The 18,171-nt window shown below is 35.5% G+C and overlaps 1 protein-coding gene across 1 annotated transcript in view; it reads left to right on the forward strand.

The window, feature by feature from the left end:
• Window positions 1–18,171, forward strand: part of AHI1 (Abelson helper integration site 1) — a 218,894-nt gene that overhangs the window by 113,828 nt on the left and 86,895 nt on the right. The window contains exon 23 of the mRNA XM_060029925.1: window positions 6,155–6,210. Coding sequence (XP_059885908.1) covers window positions 6,155–6,210 — 56 coding nt within the window. The remainder of the gene's footprint in view (window positions 1–6,154; window positions 6,211–18,171) is intronic.

Below are 18,171 nucleotides of genomic sequence, written 5' to 3' on the forward strand. Positions count from 1 at the left end.
AGTGTCAGCCATGGCTGCCCTCACCCTGTTCACATGCAGTGCCAGGTCCAAGCCGGCTCCAACCCCTACAAGAGCCCACTCTCCTCAGCATCAGCACCTCTGCCCTAGAAGGAGCTGCACCAGAGCAAGAGGGGCTGGAGCAGGCACCTGGTGCAGGCTGGGTCATGCACTGAGCCAGTTGTGGGAAACTGGCCAGAGCCCCGTGCAGTTTCAGTCTGCTTCCTCTGCCTTTTTCAGGGAGTAAGCAAGCACGTGCACACTCTGCATGAGTGAAGTCTCGATTTCTTACAGTCCTCCTTTAGGTCCCACTGGTTTGCAAACCCACTAAGGGTACTCATCTTCCTGGTTTTGAACCTTAGGGCTGGGGTGTCCAAGATGTGGTTCAAACCCCTCACTCTTCAGGGAGGATCTTTGAGCCCCTGATATCCCCCTCTTCTTCTGTGTCCCCGCCTTGGAGCACAGGTCCCAACCTGATCACTTCCCCTCCCTTCCTACTCGACTCTGATCTTTCTTTACAAGCTTGGTTGTAGGAGAGTCTTTCTGCCAGTCTCCCATTTGTTTTCAGTGAGAATTGCTCCATGTGTAGATGGGTTTTTTTATGTGTTCATTGGCAGAGGTGAGCTCAGCATCTTTCTACTCTGCCATCTTGATCTCCTTCTGGATCAGATATTTTAAACATTAAAATCAAAATAAACATTCTGAATATATATATCAATTATGTTCAGCGTTCAGTAGGCCAGGTATAATTTGAAGTATTTTTTATGTTAATTAACTAATTTAACCCTCCCATCAGCCAGTGAGATGCATATTGCTTCCCCCGTACTGAATAAGGAAATGAAGGCACAGAGTGGATAAATAACTTGCCCAAGTCACATATCTAATAGTTGCCAGAGCCAGTCTTTGAATACATTACAGAGCGGCTCCAGAGTCAGGATATATTATACAAATAAATTGTTCTGTGGAATGGATTTTTTCCCTGATTATAAAGGAACAAAGTCTAATAGTAGAGATTATAAACAACTCATATCTCTGAACAGGGTGGTAATTTTATTATTATATATAATAATATTAATATTATGTATAATATAATATAATTATTGTTATAATTTAAAATTTTTTTAATAAACATAGTAGATTTATTGAGTGGTGCTATCAACATGTCAAATATAAATACATTCATGCATTAATTGTGGAGTTTTCTCTCATTTTTAGGAAGGTGTTCTAATCAATCCAGAGTGAGTGTTTTGATTTTCTGTTGGCTCTTTGTTTTAAATAATGCTGAGAAATTTTTTCAGTGAGAATTTTAAACCTGTTTACTCTGCTTATATGGAAGATTTTTCAATTTTCAAAAATCTAGAATCTTTTTTGTTTGTTTTTCATGACATTAACTTTTTTAAAGAGTCTGCCTGAGCCAGTTGTCCTGTAGAATAGCCACTGTTTTGATTTTGTCTATTTTATCATGATTAGATCCAAGCCAGACTTTTTTTGGCCATAATACAGTAAGTGATGTGTGCTTTTTTGCATCACATCAGGTGGTATATAATGTCAGGTTGCCCCACTATTGGTGTTGCTATATTTAGTCCTGGATCTTTTTCTGAGCATTTTAATACATTCTGTTGATCTACATGTCTACTCGTGTGTCATCCCCACATTGTTTTAATTACAGAGACTTTTTACAATATATATTGATACTTAGTATTTATTTTCAGTCATCACTCTTTTTTTCCCCAGGATTTTTCTAGCTATTCTTGCATAGTCTTCTATATGAATTTTAGAATCAACTTGTCTAGTGCTGGGGCAAAAACTATTTTATTGAAATCACATTAAATTCATACATGATCTCAGAGAAAATTGGTCTTTATGTGATGTTACATTGTCTTAGAACAAGGGATGTCTTTCCATTTGTTCAAGACTACTTTTATGTCTTTCAGAAGTATTTTTACATTTTCTTCATACTGTTTTATGTATTTTTTGTATTTATTCAAGTATTTTCTCTTTTATGATAATCTTATAAATGAGGTATGCTTTTTAATTATATCTTCTAACTGGTTGTTTGAAAATATAAAGGGTATTGATTTTTATATATTAAATTTTATATTATGCTGACTTTCTGATTTTTTAGTTCTCTTATTGGTTGTGTTAGTTTTAGCATTGATTCTTTTGGACTTTCTGGGTATAAATTATATTATCTGAGTAACAGATTTACTTCTTTTCCAATTCTTGAGAAGGGCTTGCAGTTTTCATACAGACGTCTTTATATTGAATTTGGCAGGAAAGATCTTTGCCTTCTAAAATACTGTATTTTACTGTAATATAATAAATTGTATTTCATTTCTCTTAGCCATAGATAATCAAAGCATAATTCTCCCTGTGCCCCATATAGAGATTAATGGCAATTTCCAAAACTCAACTAGGATGCATAGTTATAGTGTTGCCTAAAACAAATAACTCTTTAGAAAGTTTCATAGAATGGAGGAGAGAGGTTCTCCTGTCCTTAGCACAGTGCCCTGTGCTTGGTGGGTTGCCCATAATCATTTGATGATGATACATAAGGTTGCTGGGTATATGTTCTGGCTTCAGAATTTGGCACTTTGTTTGGCCTGCTTTGTTTTTGCAATAAATCTGATCATCTTTTTTCTTTCTTTCCTTTGATCATGGTCCTGACTTGAAGATTGGTAGAATTTAAGGAAACTAAAAAATATATAATTCTGCTGTTCCAATCAGTCAGGTACAAGTGGGGTATAATGTCATGTTCTGATTTTCCACAAAGTAAAATACCCAAAGCATCTCCCAAGAAGCATAAAATTTCTTCATTATCTTCTCCAGAGTGTATTAATGTCTGGAAAATTAGGAAAATTTTAAAACAATACATCTCAATTTTTTAGTAGGTTTAGAAACATTACCAAAGGAAGTAGTTAATTAATGTTTTTAAAAAGAGTCCTAGAACATGAATTCAAACATTCTGATGACTAATACACACAGTTAACACTGCATTGTAGAATATGAAGCCGGCGGCTATGGCATAGATTAATTCATTCAGTTAATATTTGAGTTAACTCTTGAGGGCCTTCTGTGTTTCGAGCATTTGGACCAGGCACTATGGATACAAAAGTGAATTAAATCAGATCCTGACCACAGGGGCTAGACAAACACACAAATGGGTCTGGAGGTTTGTGACTTAGATGCATGGGTTTCAGTAATGGTACTGCTGCTCCTTGGTTGTGTGACCCATCTTCTGACTTACTTTCTGAAAGCTGCTATTTCCTCCCTTTAAAATGGTGTTATCTTTGTTGTTTATTAATTAGCTGTCTTAAAATTCTTAATAGTTGTCAAGTTTTGTTTGTTTTATTTTAATTTAAGAGATTCTCTAATTTTTCCATTGTTATCAGTGGCACTACCAGTCGTATAAGGTTATTTGCTGATCTTCAAGTTACTGAAACTCCTTACCAGAGTTTATTTTCTTTGCATGCTCATGGTTGTGGTCCCAACTATTCTGCTGGAGGTCTGAACTACAGCAAAAAAATGAAAGCAAACCTGTGCAACTCTTACCCCTGTGCTGAGGCACAGGATTAAGCTTCTCCTCTCAAGTCTCGTCAGTTGCAGGTTACAGCCATCTCCCAGTAACTGGTCCTAGAAGCAAACTCCTCCAGGTGGATGGGCGTATAAGGCCTCTGTTTAAGGACCATTGTGGTCCATAGGATCTGCCAGGCCCTTAATGTACTACAAACATTGAACTGACAGATAATAGCCAGTTACCCAGAGGATTTATAGCTTCTGCTGGCTGAGAGCCCTCAGTGAACTCTGGAAAACCCATTTTCTGCCCACACCTTGAGAAGAGGCCTGTTTTCCGTGCACAGCTCCTTGCTCAGCACCGAGGAAGACACAGCCCTCCCATTCCCACACCTTGCCTGACACACTGGCTCTGAGATCCCAGGGAAAAAAAAAAAACTTCATCTTCTGAGATACTGTCCAGCGTTTGCCATCCCTCTTGCCTTAGTCTTTGTAGGCCTCTGGAAAGGAGCTAAACATGATTTCAGATTCTAAAATCATTAGACAAAGTGAAAAAGAAGATGCTCACCTAGAAGATTAAGTGGCATAATTATCAAAAGATAAAAAATTATGAAGGTAAAAATAAAATGGGCTGCAGAATTAAACAAATAACAGAATAAAACTTCCCTGAGCAGGAGAATGATAAGATTCTGCAGATTAAAGGGCTATCAAGTCCCAAGAAAGATTAATAATAACAAAGACACACTTGGACATACCCTGGTGAAAGCAGTCTGTTGGCACAATTCCCTCTTTCAGGGGAAGTCAGTCTTTTTTCAGGCCTTCATCTGGTTGGATGAAGCCCACTCACATTATGGAAGGCAATCTACTTTACTCAAGGTCTGCTAACTTAAATGTCAGTCCCATCCAGAAACATCTGGAATGTTTGATCAGATAAAAGTGAAATAAAATATAGATTTTTTTTGGGTAAAATTTACTTAAAATAGCAAAATATTTGGGGATGCTTTTCCTTAAGCTTATTCCTTTCTGTATATTCTCTACTGAAAGCTTAAACAAACATGTATGATTGTATTTCTAAATGATATTATTTCAGTAGCAATCTAAATTTAAAATTAAGCTTATATCGGGTTGGCCAAAAAAAGTTCGTTCAGGTTTTTCCATAAGATGTTATGGAAAAACCCAAACAAAATTTTTTTGGCCAACCCAATATCTTTAGAAAATTCATTTTAAAATTCTAGTTTTCAACACATTCTTATCCTGAAGTTGAAACTGTAAAACATGTAATTTTTTTCTTTGTACTTTCATAAGCTAAGGATGTAGATTTGGGGGTTTTTTAGTTTTTTTTATTTTCATCATTTTGAAATTACTTTCTAATTGGATAAGAATTTTAAAATCAGTAGTCAGCCTAGGCCTATTTTATGGCAGTCAGATTATAGTAGTGAGAACACGTATGTAAGATGTTGCTAATTCCTGAACCCCGTGGTATGACCACTCTCATTTTAAAGCCAGTGTGTCGTGCCAGACTATTCTTAGCAGTTGCAGCTAGAGAGGGTTGTGAGAGCATGAGGGCTGAGGAGGTGAGGATTTCACCATTAGTTCTGTATACTTCAGTGTAAAGTCTTACAATAAGAATCAGCATTATTTGAATATTTTCAAAAATATTTTTCTTGGGTTTTAAAAAACTTTTCAAGGCCAGTGTTATCTAAGAATAAAAAATGAGTTAAATGCCTATAAATGAGAGGAACTAGTGTTTTGTTTCAACTAGGAATTGTGCTATTTGCTCTTAACAGTGCATTGCAATTCTCACTTCTAACCACCCCTGCGTGGTTAAGCTTTTAGCCTTATTTAACAAACTGTTAAACTACTCACATGTTAACTATTCACATGTTGGTCTGCTGATTGACAGAGATTGAAAAGTAAATGAGAGCCACACCTGTGTTCATTTTAAACTTGCGCTTGATTTTGAACCAGTATCTTTCAGATGAGATGCAATGTGTTACATCCTTAGAAGCTGTTTATTACAAAGAAATGCAGTAGAGGACATGGGGAACAAAAAGATAAATGTATACATGATAAAATGATTTTTCTCAAGGTTAGCAGTCTATATTGTCATTTTAAAGGAGAGAATCAAGGGAACTTTTTTTTCTTCAGTACTCTGTGGTGATTGAATAAATAGCCGATTGTATCATAGTAGGAAATCAGATGATCAAAGAGAAATTCAAATAGATTTACTTTTTGTTTTTGAGAAAATAAGGAAGCGATTCTTTTCATAGACTTTGTGATATTTCTTTATGAAAACTTGATGACCTCAAGACAGAAGCAAAACTTTCATTGAAGAAATGTAGCAGAGGGAGATAATGGTATAATTTTTGAGCTGAGAGCAGAATAAGAGCACATCTCCTGCTATTGCTGGATGCCACTTGAATGAGGAAATTGGCTTAGCTCACCTTGAGTCAGCTCTCTTAGTTAGCTAAACTCTCCAACTGTTTCTGACCAAAGAATTCATGATACCACTTTAAAGGATTCTGCCATCCAAGGAGGCTTTTTTCTTGTAAGCTGTAGGAGTCATGTCTTGCTGACATAAATGTTTTCAAAATAAAATGTATAGGTATAATAAGCAAATATTCACAATCTTTTCATTTCACAGGGATTATCAGTATAGAAAGAAAGCCTTGTAACCACCATGTAGATACAGCACCAACGGTAAGGCAATCTATTTCTACATTGTTAAAACTGTTAAGAAGGCACAAAATAATACTGGTTATAGTGACACAAAATGCCATTGTAGAAAACTCTTGTAACCTACCTTTTGCCAAGAGTTATACCCCTTTAAGAAAATTAACCTTATGTTTTCTAATTAATCAAGATAACCTATCAATTTTTACTAAGATATAGGAAAATAAGATGCTGTATCATTTTTACAAGTACTTGTTTTATATTAATGTTATGAATAGAATGGTATTTAATTTTAAAATACTTTATACTTTTGATAAAGTACTGTAAGTCTTTATGCAAATTGATTTACACCCTTGTAAAAATGAGTATTATTTTCTGCACTAGCATCATTATTTAGCGTGAATGTTTTGTAATAGTGAAAGTAAGCCATTATGCTTCATTTCTCTCGTAGACTACTATGCCTTATTATTATAAAAGTGAAATCTAATCTTTTACCCCACTACTATTACTACCAGATAACAAAAGGCATTTAAGAATTATAGTATCTATTTACTATATTAAAAATAATTATAGAAAATAATATAAAAGGAAGACAAATAAATTTCCCTTTTAATCTCTGTATATAGTATTTGTATGTATGAAATACACTTCAGTCGCTGGTTCCCACTTGAAAGATTCACAAGAAATAGACTAGAGTATATCTCTTCACTAAGCATATTCTTGTTTCTTATCCTTTCTATATAATAAATCTTTCAAGTACTCCGTACAATTCAGCATTTCCTATTGTGAGAAAGATTTAGTAATATCTTTTTTAAGAAAATAAAAAAGTATTAAACTATATTTGAATTTTATTGATAATTAATATTTTCCTCACGGACAAATTGACTCCATTTTTTCTATTTGTTATAAATCTATATAATTGATTCAGCATGTTTGGTAACTTAATACGTGGGGCTTCAGAAACGACTGATGTTTGAGGAATTATCATTAGCATAGTCATAAAAAGGTACATGGATATAGTGTGTGTGTTCCAGTTATCCTTTAGTAAGTATGCTAAAAGAATAGCCATAACATTATGTAAATTTTATTCATTAATATTAAAAATGGAAGGCTAGCAATTATGGAAAATTAATTATTTTAAGGTATTTGAATAATCTACTCATTTGACTATTTTATATACTTTTGAAATTTATTTTATTCCTGTAGGCTTTCCTGCAGCACCTTGTTTGCATTCTGGGTGTTTTGTACATTTTGGAGCTCAGAAAAGTGTAACCTGCCAGGTTTTTTTGTTTCACCCTGTAGGCTGATGGCAGATTCCCATGTGAATTAAATCATAAAATAATAGAACCAAATATTCATGAAATCATGAGAAATAATGGCATGAACAAACTTTACAGTAGTGCCCTGATCTCAACATTACTCCTATGAATTAGGAACAAAATTTAATGCATAATAGTTTAGGTATTGTTGGTTTTTGGTTATGTTCTCCCAGTTGGATTATTAAATGGTGGCTCCTAATATATTAATAACATTTCTACTCTGTATAGTTGATAAGTTTTAAAATACTTGGTTTATACAGATGCTCCCGTAACACTCATTAGATCCCCAGGTTTGACTTGAGCCAATCTTCCTTTCTGATGTCTTTTTCTGAGCTGTTCTCCTTCTGTCTCTTTACTATAGCTTAAGCATATTCAACAACCTTTCTCCTCTCCCCCATAGTTCCCCAGCTTGCTGACAGTTAACCTTGGCCCTTTCTCCATAACCTCTAAATAGAATCACAGGTCTGTTCATTACCCAATCTCTGCTGGGCCCCAGGACAGATAAAGTCTGATTTTCACAGAAATATAATTTTACCTAATTTTCATCCTTTGTGTCAGTGTGCCCTTATTTTCCCTAAAGGGTTTAAGAGAAGAAAATATTTAGAGATAAAAGAAATAGGAAAAAGTCTAAAAGTTTTACAAAGTGGGATGTTTGTGAGTTCAAACTTTGTACTATACTGGCTAAAAAGGAGAGAGACTCTTTGGGCCTGAGAAAAAAAGTAGAAGGGGAGTGGGCCAGGATTTCACAATGACTGAGGCTCTGAATGACTCTTGTCCTCATACCTAGCCACCAGTTTCCAGCCTACCTCTCTACAATTCCTTTGGCTCTAAGTCCTACCGTGAATGGCTGGGGTCTAGGAGAGTGCTAGATGCTACTTACGACTAATTCAGCAAGGGAGGGAAGCAAGACTTTCTTAGGCCTCTGTGACAGGGAAAGATGTGTTTCTTGACGTTTCAGGCTGGAATGAACTTCTCTGTAAATATATGGTTATGATAGTTTGATCTTATAGCGTTATAGTGGGATGCAGTAGTGTTCTTTAAGTGAATATAGGTTAGCCTGAGAACAAAACCCCTTTTGTCCCTTGGTTCTGTGTTCTTTCTCACTCTCTTTTTAATTTACTTGTTCCCCTTTTTTTTCATTTATTACATGAATTTTAATTTTTTGTTTGGAATTTTTTTTCTTTTTGACATAAATAATACCATATCTGTGTTTGAGGTTCCTTCAATAGAAAGCAAAACAGAATATCCCCCCATGGCATGACCCCCTCTACCAAAAAGAATCAAACCTTCCTGCTTAACTGGCTATAATCACTACTTACTTTTTTTTGCATTCAGAGCTCTGAATTTTGTTCATATCTAAGAGTATATTTTCAAGTTATTTTTTCAAGAAATATAAATTGAGAATTATATTACCTGAATCTGCATATTTTAAAATAGCTCTCATTTGTCTTTGCATAAGACAGCTTGCCAGGGCTTTTAATTATTTGAATATAACCTTTTCCCTTCAAAATGTTGTGGAAATTGATCATCATTTTGCCTTCTGTCATTGAGTATTTCAGGAGAGACATTCAAATCAGTCTGATAGTTATTCCTTTGTATAGGTAGCATGTTTTGCCTGTTCCTGTATTACAGATTTTCTTTTATTTTCTTTATATGTAACGTCTTAGCTCAGATTTGATGCATAAACGTGTGGCTTTCTTTTCACTGATTTTTGGACTAAATGGTATTCACTCAGACGTGTTACTATTATAGGAAAAACAAATAAGACATCATACAATCATAATATTAGATTACATGAAGATAATTAGATCATGCCACTTTAAGAGCTGGTTGCTGCACCTGCTTATAGCCTCCAGCAAGTTAAGGATAATATCAGACTCAGATTAATCAGAGGTCATTGTCTGAACCCTGAAAGGCAGGTGTAAAAGTAAGTTAATAGTTAAATCAGCATAGGCTTGAGTCCCGTAGTTACTTTAAGTGGAGGACTTATTTGCAAACCAAAGAGAAATAGCAGCTAGCATAAGGAAGTCTTCCACCCACATGTCTGGTCTTTTCTTACTTTAGGTTATTACACAAAGGACTTAGTTAAAACATACCTGCCTTTTAGTGTACAGTCATATGCACAGCAGTTCCCATAGCTTTTCCTACTTTCTGGTGGAATTAAAACATGGTAAGCCATGTTGAATATATAAAGTATTTTTAGTGATTTGAGGAGAACTGTTTTTGAATTTCTTCCAGTGAAAACTGGTATGATAAAATTCAAATAACATCAACATGGCCTATTGTAGTCAATCATTTTTGTAAAGCTTCTGCATTCCAAACCTGTAACCCTAACTTATACTATTTCTTTCTTCTTCTTTTATTCAGTGATCCCACAACCCCCACTAATGAGAACGAATTTTCTTTTAACAAAGGGATTTTTTGTCAGTTTATAAAATTACAGCTTATGTTTTCGTAGAGGTCTACACATCTACCACAGCAGGTTGAAACAAACTCCTGCCTGTCTCATCAGAATTATACTAGTTATGGAACACTTTTGCCATCTGTTAAAGTGTTGCATAAATTATTAAGAATTAAAATATCCTAGCTTGATTGGAAATTTAAATGTTGGTTCATTATTCTTCATTGTTATAAGACCAGTTTAACAAGCTGTTCATTCATTCTGCGGTTACACTCCTTCTAGGTTTTCTAAGGGCTTGATTGATAAATTTTTGTCACATGATTTTTCGTCAATGGTAAACTTTACTGTGTTTTAGAGTATTTTATTATTATGAAAATATATCTGAGATGTTTGTGGTGTTGCTTGCCCTTAATAGTAAACTTATTCATAAATGTACATACAAATTAAACTTTATTCTGAGCCTCTTTTGGATTATATGATTATGGATTATATGATATTCATTCTACAGCATTTTGAGTTGTTTCTGCTGTTAGATTATTATCATTGTTTAGCCCACTCTAGGTTCACAAGATTGCTACATATTGCACATTAGTTTAATAAATGTATACATATGTTTACATAAAATATGTCTTTCACATTTTAACATACTGTTGGGGACAGCCAATCTAGAATTTTCCGGGAATTCATAGTATGTAAACTAGGGTGAATGTGCCCCTATAAAACTCATAAAATAGAACCTATGGCCAATCTCTTCCTGAAGGCAATTGTAGGGTGGAGAGGGAACTGATAAACTATAAGCTTTTATAACTTGTCATAAAAGAATCTGTTTTCACTTATCAATAAAGTAGCAATTCAGAGCAATTCTATTGAAATTCAAATGTAAATGCAATAAATTCATTCTTTTTTAAGACCACTTGTGAGTTATCCATAATATAATATTTTTCTTAAGTATTTGCACATTGATTTTTCTCCAGATATTGTAAATTATGAAGCTTATGTTGATTTTTCCTGTTAGCATACTCTGCTGACATTTGTTTTTCTCAGGCTTTTTTCCACCAGTTCTCTTTTGACTTTGCTAAATTTCTCTACCTGAGAAAGTTTTAAAGTTCTGAAAGTATCATATTACTGGAGGACTATAACATAAGAGTGGCATAATAGGAATTTATTTTCTAAATTATCAGCAAACATTAGGTGTACGGTGCCCATAGGACAGTACAGTATCAAGTGCTGGGTAGGTGTGGGAGTGGTATGGGGGAAAGCAGAAATACAAAAAAGTATAACACATGCTTTGTGTCTTTGAGCAGCTCTTGGTCTAATTAGAAAAGTGAACTGTAAATAGTTAAATCTCAATACATGAAATGGATAAAAGTTCAGAGCAATATAGTACAGATGTCATGTCAACAAGGCAGCTTGTACTCAAGTATAGGAATATGGGATGGGCCTTGAGTGCTTTAGGAATTCCCAGGGCTGTAGTGATTTGGGAAGGCTGTTTAGAGTATGAAGGTGCTAAACTGGATCATAAAGGACAGATGGGATTTTAAAAGGAATAGGATGTTCTAGACCAGAGTAACAGTGTGACAGAAGATCACAGAAGGAAAGTACACAGAGTTTATAGATGGAGACAGTTTGCCTGAAGCAGAGCATTTCAGAACATGAGATAGATTAAGAAAAGGTAATTTGGGCATGATTTATAAAGATCATTGGATGTTAGGTAAAAAATTAAGACTTTATCAATATAAGCAACAGTAAGGCATTTGAGCATGAGAATAAGATGATCAAGGGGTAATGTTTTTAAAAAATTAAAATAAAAGCAGCTCATGAAATTGCAGGTAGATGGAGATTAGAAGAAAGTAAATGATCTGTGAAGCTACTATTAATCCACATTCAAGGTGCTAAGCGTCTGGATAAGGAAGGGGCAATGAGAAATCTTTATGAGAAAGATTTGGAAATTGGAACTGATGATAGAAATTCAAAAGAAAAAGAGGTAAATGATGGCTGGAGACATAGGTTACTGAGAAAATGATGACTCTTTTAACAGATTTTTAAAAAAATAGGGATGAAGGATGATTTTTAGAGAATAATAGATTCAATTTTAGACATGTTAAATTTCAGGTAACCAGAAGCCATGAACAAGTAGAAATGTTCAGTAGAGAACTGAGCATATAGGCTTGAACCTCAGAAAAGAGGATGAGTTTGAAGATCTAAATTTGTTGTGCTTGATAGAGCCACACTGAACAGCTCTGGGGTCCTGAAGGGAGATCCAGTGGTCAGAAGCCTCAGACCTCGGTTGTGGGAAGTCCTGTGTATCATTATAAGCGGAAAGCAAGCAAACTCTTCACAACAGGTGTCCAAAGGCCCCATCCAGGAAAGGGGCAGATACCCAGTCTTTAGAAAAAGCTCAGTCAGGAACCAGTCTCCTCTGACTCACCTCCCAAATTCGTTCTCCGCAGAGTTATTTATCCAAGGCATAAATGTGATCATATGTTAAAGATCTTGTGGTACACCCCATCTCCTACCAGTTGAAAGCTAAGCTATTTAGCATGTGTTCGGAAGCCTTCTGCTACCTTTGTAGACTTATTTCAAACTTTTCCCCAATACTCAATGCTGGCCACTCGGAGCTACTTGTAGTTCCCTAAACATGTCTAGTCTCTCGCATTGAGGAGTAATTTTAGAAGAGGGCTTAAGAACACTGAGTCCAGACCTGGCTTCAAGTCCTGCTTTGGCCACTTTTACTCCATATGACTTCAGGCAGGGTTCTTTACCTCTTTGTCTGCAAGTGGGAGTGATACCTACCTCAAGGATTGTTGTGAGGGATAAATGAGTTGAGACACATTCCACTCAATATTTTTCTGTATACCAGATATTGAATATTATTTCACCACAAGAGATGGCCAGATAATATGGACAAGAACATATCCCAAGCCTGAGGTCAAGAATCAAAGGGAGGACGCCGGGGTCCCAGCTAGGGCAGGGATACTGGGAACAAGGGAATCTGATGAAGGTTGCCGCAATGACCTGCGTGTCTCTTGACCAACCTTCTTTCTTTTTCTCTTTTCATTTTTTAAAGTGTGTTTATGTATTTATTTATTTATTGCATATTGTGACTGTCTCCTGCTGTCGATGCAGAAATCCAGTTACACCAAGACAACAAGCATATAAACTGGGATTGTCTTGGGCAGTCCTAAATGTGTGATCCCTTTATTCATCGATTCTGTAAGTCGTGGCAGCCAGGGTGATCTTTTTAAAATATAAGTCAGAATGGGTTATCCCTCTCCTCATTAACACTCTTCAGTAACTTCTCCTTACTTGTAGAATAAAACCCAAACCCTTTCCTGGGGCCTACCAGGCCTTGCCTGATCTGGTCTCTGCCTACCTCTTCAGCATCACCTTATGATACTCTTTGCTCTGAGTTTCTGGAACACAGCCAGCCTTTCTCCTACTCACCTATCAGCTTTGAACATTTGGTCTCTCTGCCAGGAATATACACCCCCTTTTGCATAATGGGCTTTTTCTTTAGATCCCAGTAAATGTCAGCTTTTCAGAGGATCTTCCTTCACCATTCTATCTGAAGTAGATACTCCCCACTTAGTCTTTTTATTGCACCTTTTTTTTCCTTCTTAATACTTATCCCAATTTGTAATTTTTTTGTTCAGTTATTTTCATGTTTATCTCTTGTCTTCCTCGATAGAATGGATGTAAGTTTCATGAAAGTAGGGACCATGTCTGCTTGAGTCACCATTGCTTATAGACTGTCAGTAGATACAGCTTAAATGAATCAATGAATATAGGCTGAAACTATAGAAATAAAAAAGCACAGAGCTAGACTGGACTTCGGGGATGTCCATATTCAGAAGGTTGGAAAAAGAGCCCTCACAGAAAACAGACAGAAAAGAGAGACATAGGAAGTCAGGAATAGTGTAGCATCTTGGAAGCCAAGGGAGTCTAACTGGAGGTTTTGTGCCATCATAGGTAGTCAGAAAAGTTTGGGAGAAAGGAAGCTAGATGGTAACATTAGGAGGCATGATGAACTGGAAGCAATTCGGGAAACCTGTCATGAGAGGAGTATGGAAAATAGAATAGCAGTTAACTTAGCCTTGTGTGTATATTGCTGACTCATTTCACAAAAGAAAGTAATGTTTTGCCAATAGGGCTGCCATGAAAGGAATCTATGTAGAATATGAAGTAAATGTTTCTTTTTCCGTGCTCTTCAAAAGTGAAAAATTAAGCTTTAGTATTTATGCAACATTATTACTTTCAAAAAATTTCTCAGATGGAAGGAAAAATTCAGGAACATAAATGGGGAGAAGGATGCACACTGTATTTTAGCATTAGACAAAGGAGTAGAGTTAGGCAGTTGTAGCAAGATTCCTTACTAAGTATTTAAAACTTTTCTAGTTGGTAAAATGAGGAAAGTTGAAGAAGTTGATCTTTTAGGTCTCCTTTGGGTCTTTTTCATCTGCTCTTACTGTTCCAGGACAACATATTAAAGAAGAAAAACTAAGCAAATTTCTGATAGTCATCTCTTGAATGCTCACTCATCATTTCTCTCATTCTTCCTATTCTCAGGATTCAGTTAGAGTTCACCCATATATTATACGCAGGGCAGTCGTGTCCACTGGGTTGACTAACAGATTGCCTATCACCACCATTGCTATTGGAAATTTCATGCTGCTTAATTAGTAGACGTGGGTTAGTTGTCTTCAGTAGATCAAAAACTAGACGTGGGTTAGTTGTCTTCAGTAGATCAAAAACTAAGTCCTTTCACTACAGACCAAATCTCTCCACCTTCATAAGCCCAGGGCTTGGTGAAATGATGCCAAGCAGTAGGTTATGGTGTTCAGGTAACTGGTGTAATTTAGCCAGCAGGGGTTAGAGAGCATGTGCAGTACAGTGGGGAAGAGGAAGGGCACTGGTCTGGCTGCCTAGGATTCTATTGAAAGAGAAACCAGTAATCTTTTTTGCCCATTTCAATCTCTTTCACTATCTTTCCCAACACAAATAAAGTCGTGTTCAGTTACACAAACTGGTGGAACTTGAGGAATTGGCTAATCAAAACTGTGAATCAAGAACAATTCAAAAGTGCACAAATATTCTAAAACAGTACATCTGAAGCATTAAAAAAACTAAAGAAATTAAAATCATTCCATTTTAGACTCTAGCTGAAGTACTTCCTTACTCAAGCTCTAGTGAGATGTCTAGAAGTATGAACACATGGTTCCCATGAGACCTGACTCCAGAGGAATTATTTTGGTCATTTTTTCCCCTGAGAGCAGCAAAAAGAGCAAGTGCTGGAAGGGAGTCTGCTTCCTCAGGAGCTTAAACTGGGAAGACAGGAGCCAGAAAGCAGGAGCTCTGTTAAATGCCATAAGGGGAGGTGGTGATATGCCCCACCCAAAACATTTACTTCACCCCCTAACCTGTTTCTTTGGAGTAGTACTTACTGTCATTGTAAGTACAGTCTGTGTTTCTGTAATGCAAATTAGGCAACGTGCAGTTAATAAATAGATGAATGATGTCAATAAGATTGCAGAAGATGTATTTATGCATGTTACAAGTTTAAACCCATCAGAGGCAGGCTTTCTCATAATCAAATGGAAAGACTGAGTCATTTTAGAAAAAAGCTGAAATGCCTTTTGCTAATGTCTAATTTAGTAGCTTCAAGAACTGCTAATACAAATGAAGAATTGTTTTGTTTGATGAAATCTAAAACCTGATTGGGTTTTTAATTTTGATAAACTGGTCTCTATTGAAAGGAAATTCTTTCATGGACCTGACTTACCCGTAATGCTGGGTACAGATGCCAGCAAAGATTTAATACCACATTAGTACTTTGATTAGGATTGTTAGTTTCTTTCAGCACCCTAGTTACAAGTTCCATAGATTTTAAGTAGTCTGCAACAACTGCATTTTTATTTCATAAGCCTCATTCTACAGAATGCAAGACTTTATAGCAGAAAGGCCTATAAAAAATTATGGAATTTTGTCTCCCCTCGTAAAATGTAAACACCGCTAAAAGAGGGGTTTTCCATGTTCTTGTTCAGCACTGCAGTCTGAGCACTGTCCAATACCTTACACATAATATTACTAGCTATTATATTACTGATATTCATAATGATCCTGAATCTCTAAGAATAAGTTAATCATAATTATATCAAACTTATTTAACTTTGTTGTGAGCATCAATGATACACATGTATTGAATACCTACTATGTTGCCAGTGTATCTTTATATCTACTTTCTTTTCATCTGTATAATCTTAGATAGGTATTATTATCCCCATTTTATAAATTATGAAACTGAGGCACTGAAAAGTGAAGAGTCTTCACTAGGGTCACACAGATGGTAAATATAGAGCCAGGAAATTCTTTTCTATTTAATTAACATGTTACCTAAGAGCCTCTGGAGTTCTTGATATTTGCCAAAGACTACATTATCTGCTAATAATGGGATATTTTGATAAGTGTATTGAGACGTTTCTAATCTCTACACATTTTTAGTCGTTTAGCTTCAACGTATGAGAAGGATGTGTCACTGGTTACAAAAAGAAGTCCCCTTGCTTGTGGATACGGTCTTTCGTGGAAAACAAAAAACTACTTCTGCCTTAGAAACACTGTGTTTTCATAATTACTCAAGTTTTGTGCTTTACCTACAAATGATTAGTACTCTAATCATTTGTAGGTAATTTTACTCTGTAGGTGATTTTACTCTTGTAGGTGATTTTACTCTGCTTCTAGATCGTTATAGAACAAATCAATTTCCTCTGCTATAAACACAGCTCTTGAGATGCTTGAGAGTGTCTGTTTCATCTTGACATTCTCTTCTTTAGACTAACTCTATCCATTTTCTTCTACTTAATCTATACTGATTCCGTCCAGTTTGTTCATATTCTTTGGAAAAGTGACATCCAGAACTAGATTTAATATTCTAATTGTGATACGAAAAATAGTGATATTATTGGTTTCTATAATCTGCATACTGTGTTTGATATTGAATTATGACCTACCATAACTTCTTGATATTTTAAAGATTTACTGTCAAGACCTGTCTGCCCGTTATTTACCTACTTGTGCCTCAGTATCCTCATCTCTAGAATGGAGATAATAATAGTACCCTCCTCATTAGTGCTGTTTCCAGTACTGAGTACAGTGTCTAGCACACAGTAATCTCTCAGCTTTCCACTATTACCGTTTAACCCTAAGTGCAGTGGTCCATTTATCCTTGCTGAATTTCATCAGTTTATTTTTGACTCATTTTTCTTTTGAATGCTGATTTTTTTCAGCCATGGTCACTCACTCCTGAACTCTGTAACATGAACAAATTTTATAATGCCCCTTATTTATTGTCTTTATTCACAACATGAGGAAAATATTGAACAATGAACAAAATCAAAAAGGCAACAATTTCTTTACATGTGGTCAATTTAAGTATTTATTTATCAACAAAATGCCTTATAAATAAAAGTCATTTTGGGGGGGGATGTTATTGTTTAAAAGCAATTTCAATGTTACATTGCATTGTCCTTTAGCAAAGCATTTACTTACCTGTCTTTAAAAATAAGATTTGGTGATTACTTGAAATTTTCCTTTTAATCAATATAAAATTTGATCCCTGTAAGGAAGCATTGAATATAGTACATAACAGAAACCAAAACTTGAGTTGATCATGCCATAAAATGAAGCAATTATTTAGAAAAACTTTTCAGACTCATCATTTTATGGAATTTTATTTTCCACTTTGGGAAAATTTAATCAAAAGTTATCAAACTAGTCCTCTATTCTTCCTGCCTAGATGGGCATTTGCCATCTGCCACTCCAGATGTTCCATAGATTCTTTTCTTACCTTGATAAATATCCACGAGTTTACCAGGTCTCTTCTTCCCGTGATGCCCTTTATCCTGCCATCTTCTCAGCGTCCCCAGGGATCAATCTTTGGCAGAGATCATAGTGCAGCAGCCAGTAATGCAGACACGTCTTGGTATAACCACATTATTGGGTCACAGATTAGTTTAATGCATAAAGAGTAAGTAAGATAAGTCCCTAGAGGGAACGAAACTTCTGTGTTTTTAATTAAACTTCATAAACTTTTCTTGTCACCATATCTCTGCCTGGTAATATGGCAACATGAGCAGACTTTTCTGAGGGCACTTTATGGATTCAAAGCTTATTTTGCCAAACCTAGAAATAAATTTTCTTTTCAGAATGGAGTTGGAGTTAGTAGATCTATATTTTTTTTGGAAAATATGGTTACGTTTATAGTACTGCAGAAAT

This window comes from Delphinus delphis, chromosome 14 (assembly GCF_949987515.2).
Source record: "Delphinus delphis chromosome 14, mDelDel1.2, whole genome shotgun sequence".
Taxonomy (NCBI): Eukaryota; Metazoa; Chordata; class Mammalia; order Artiodactyla; family Delphinidae; genus Delphinus; species Delphinus delphis.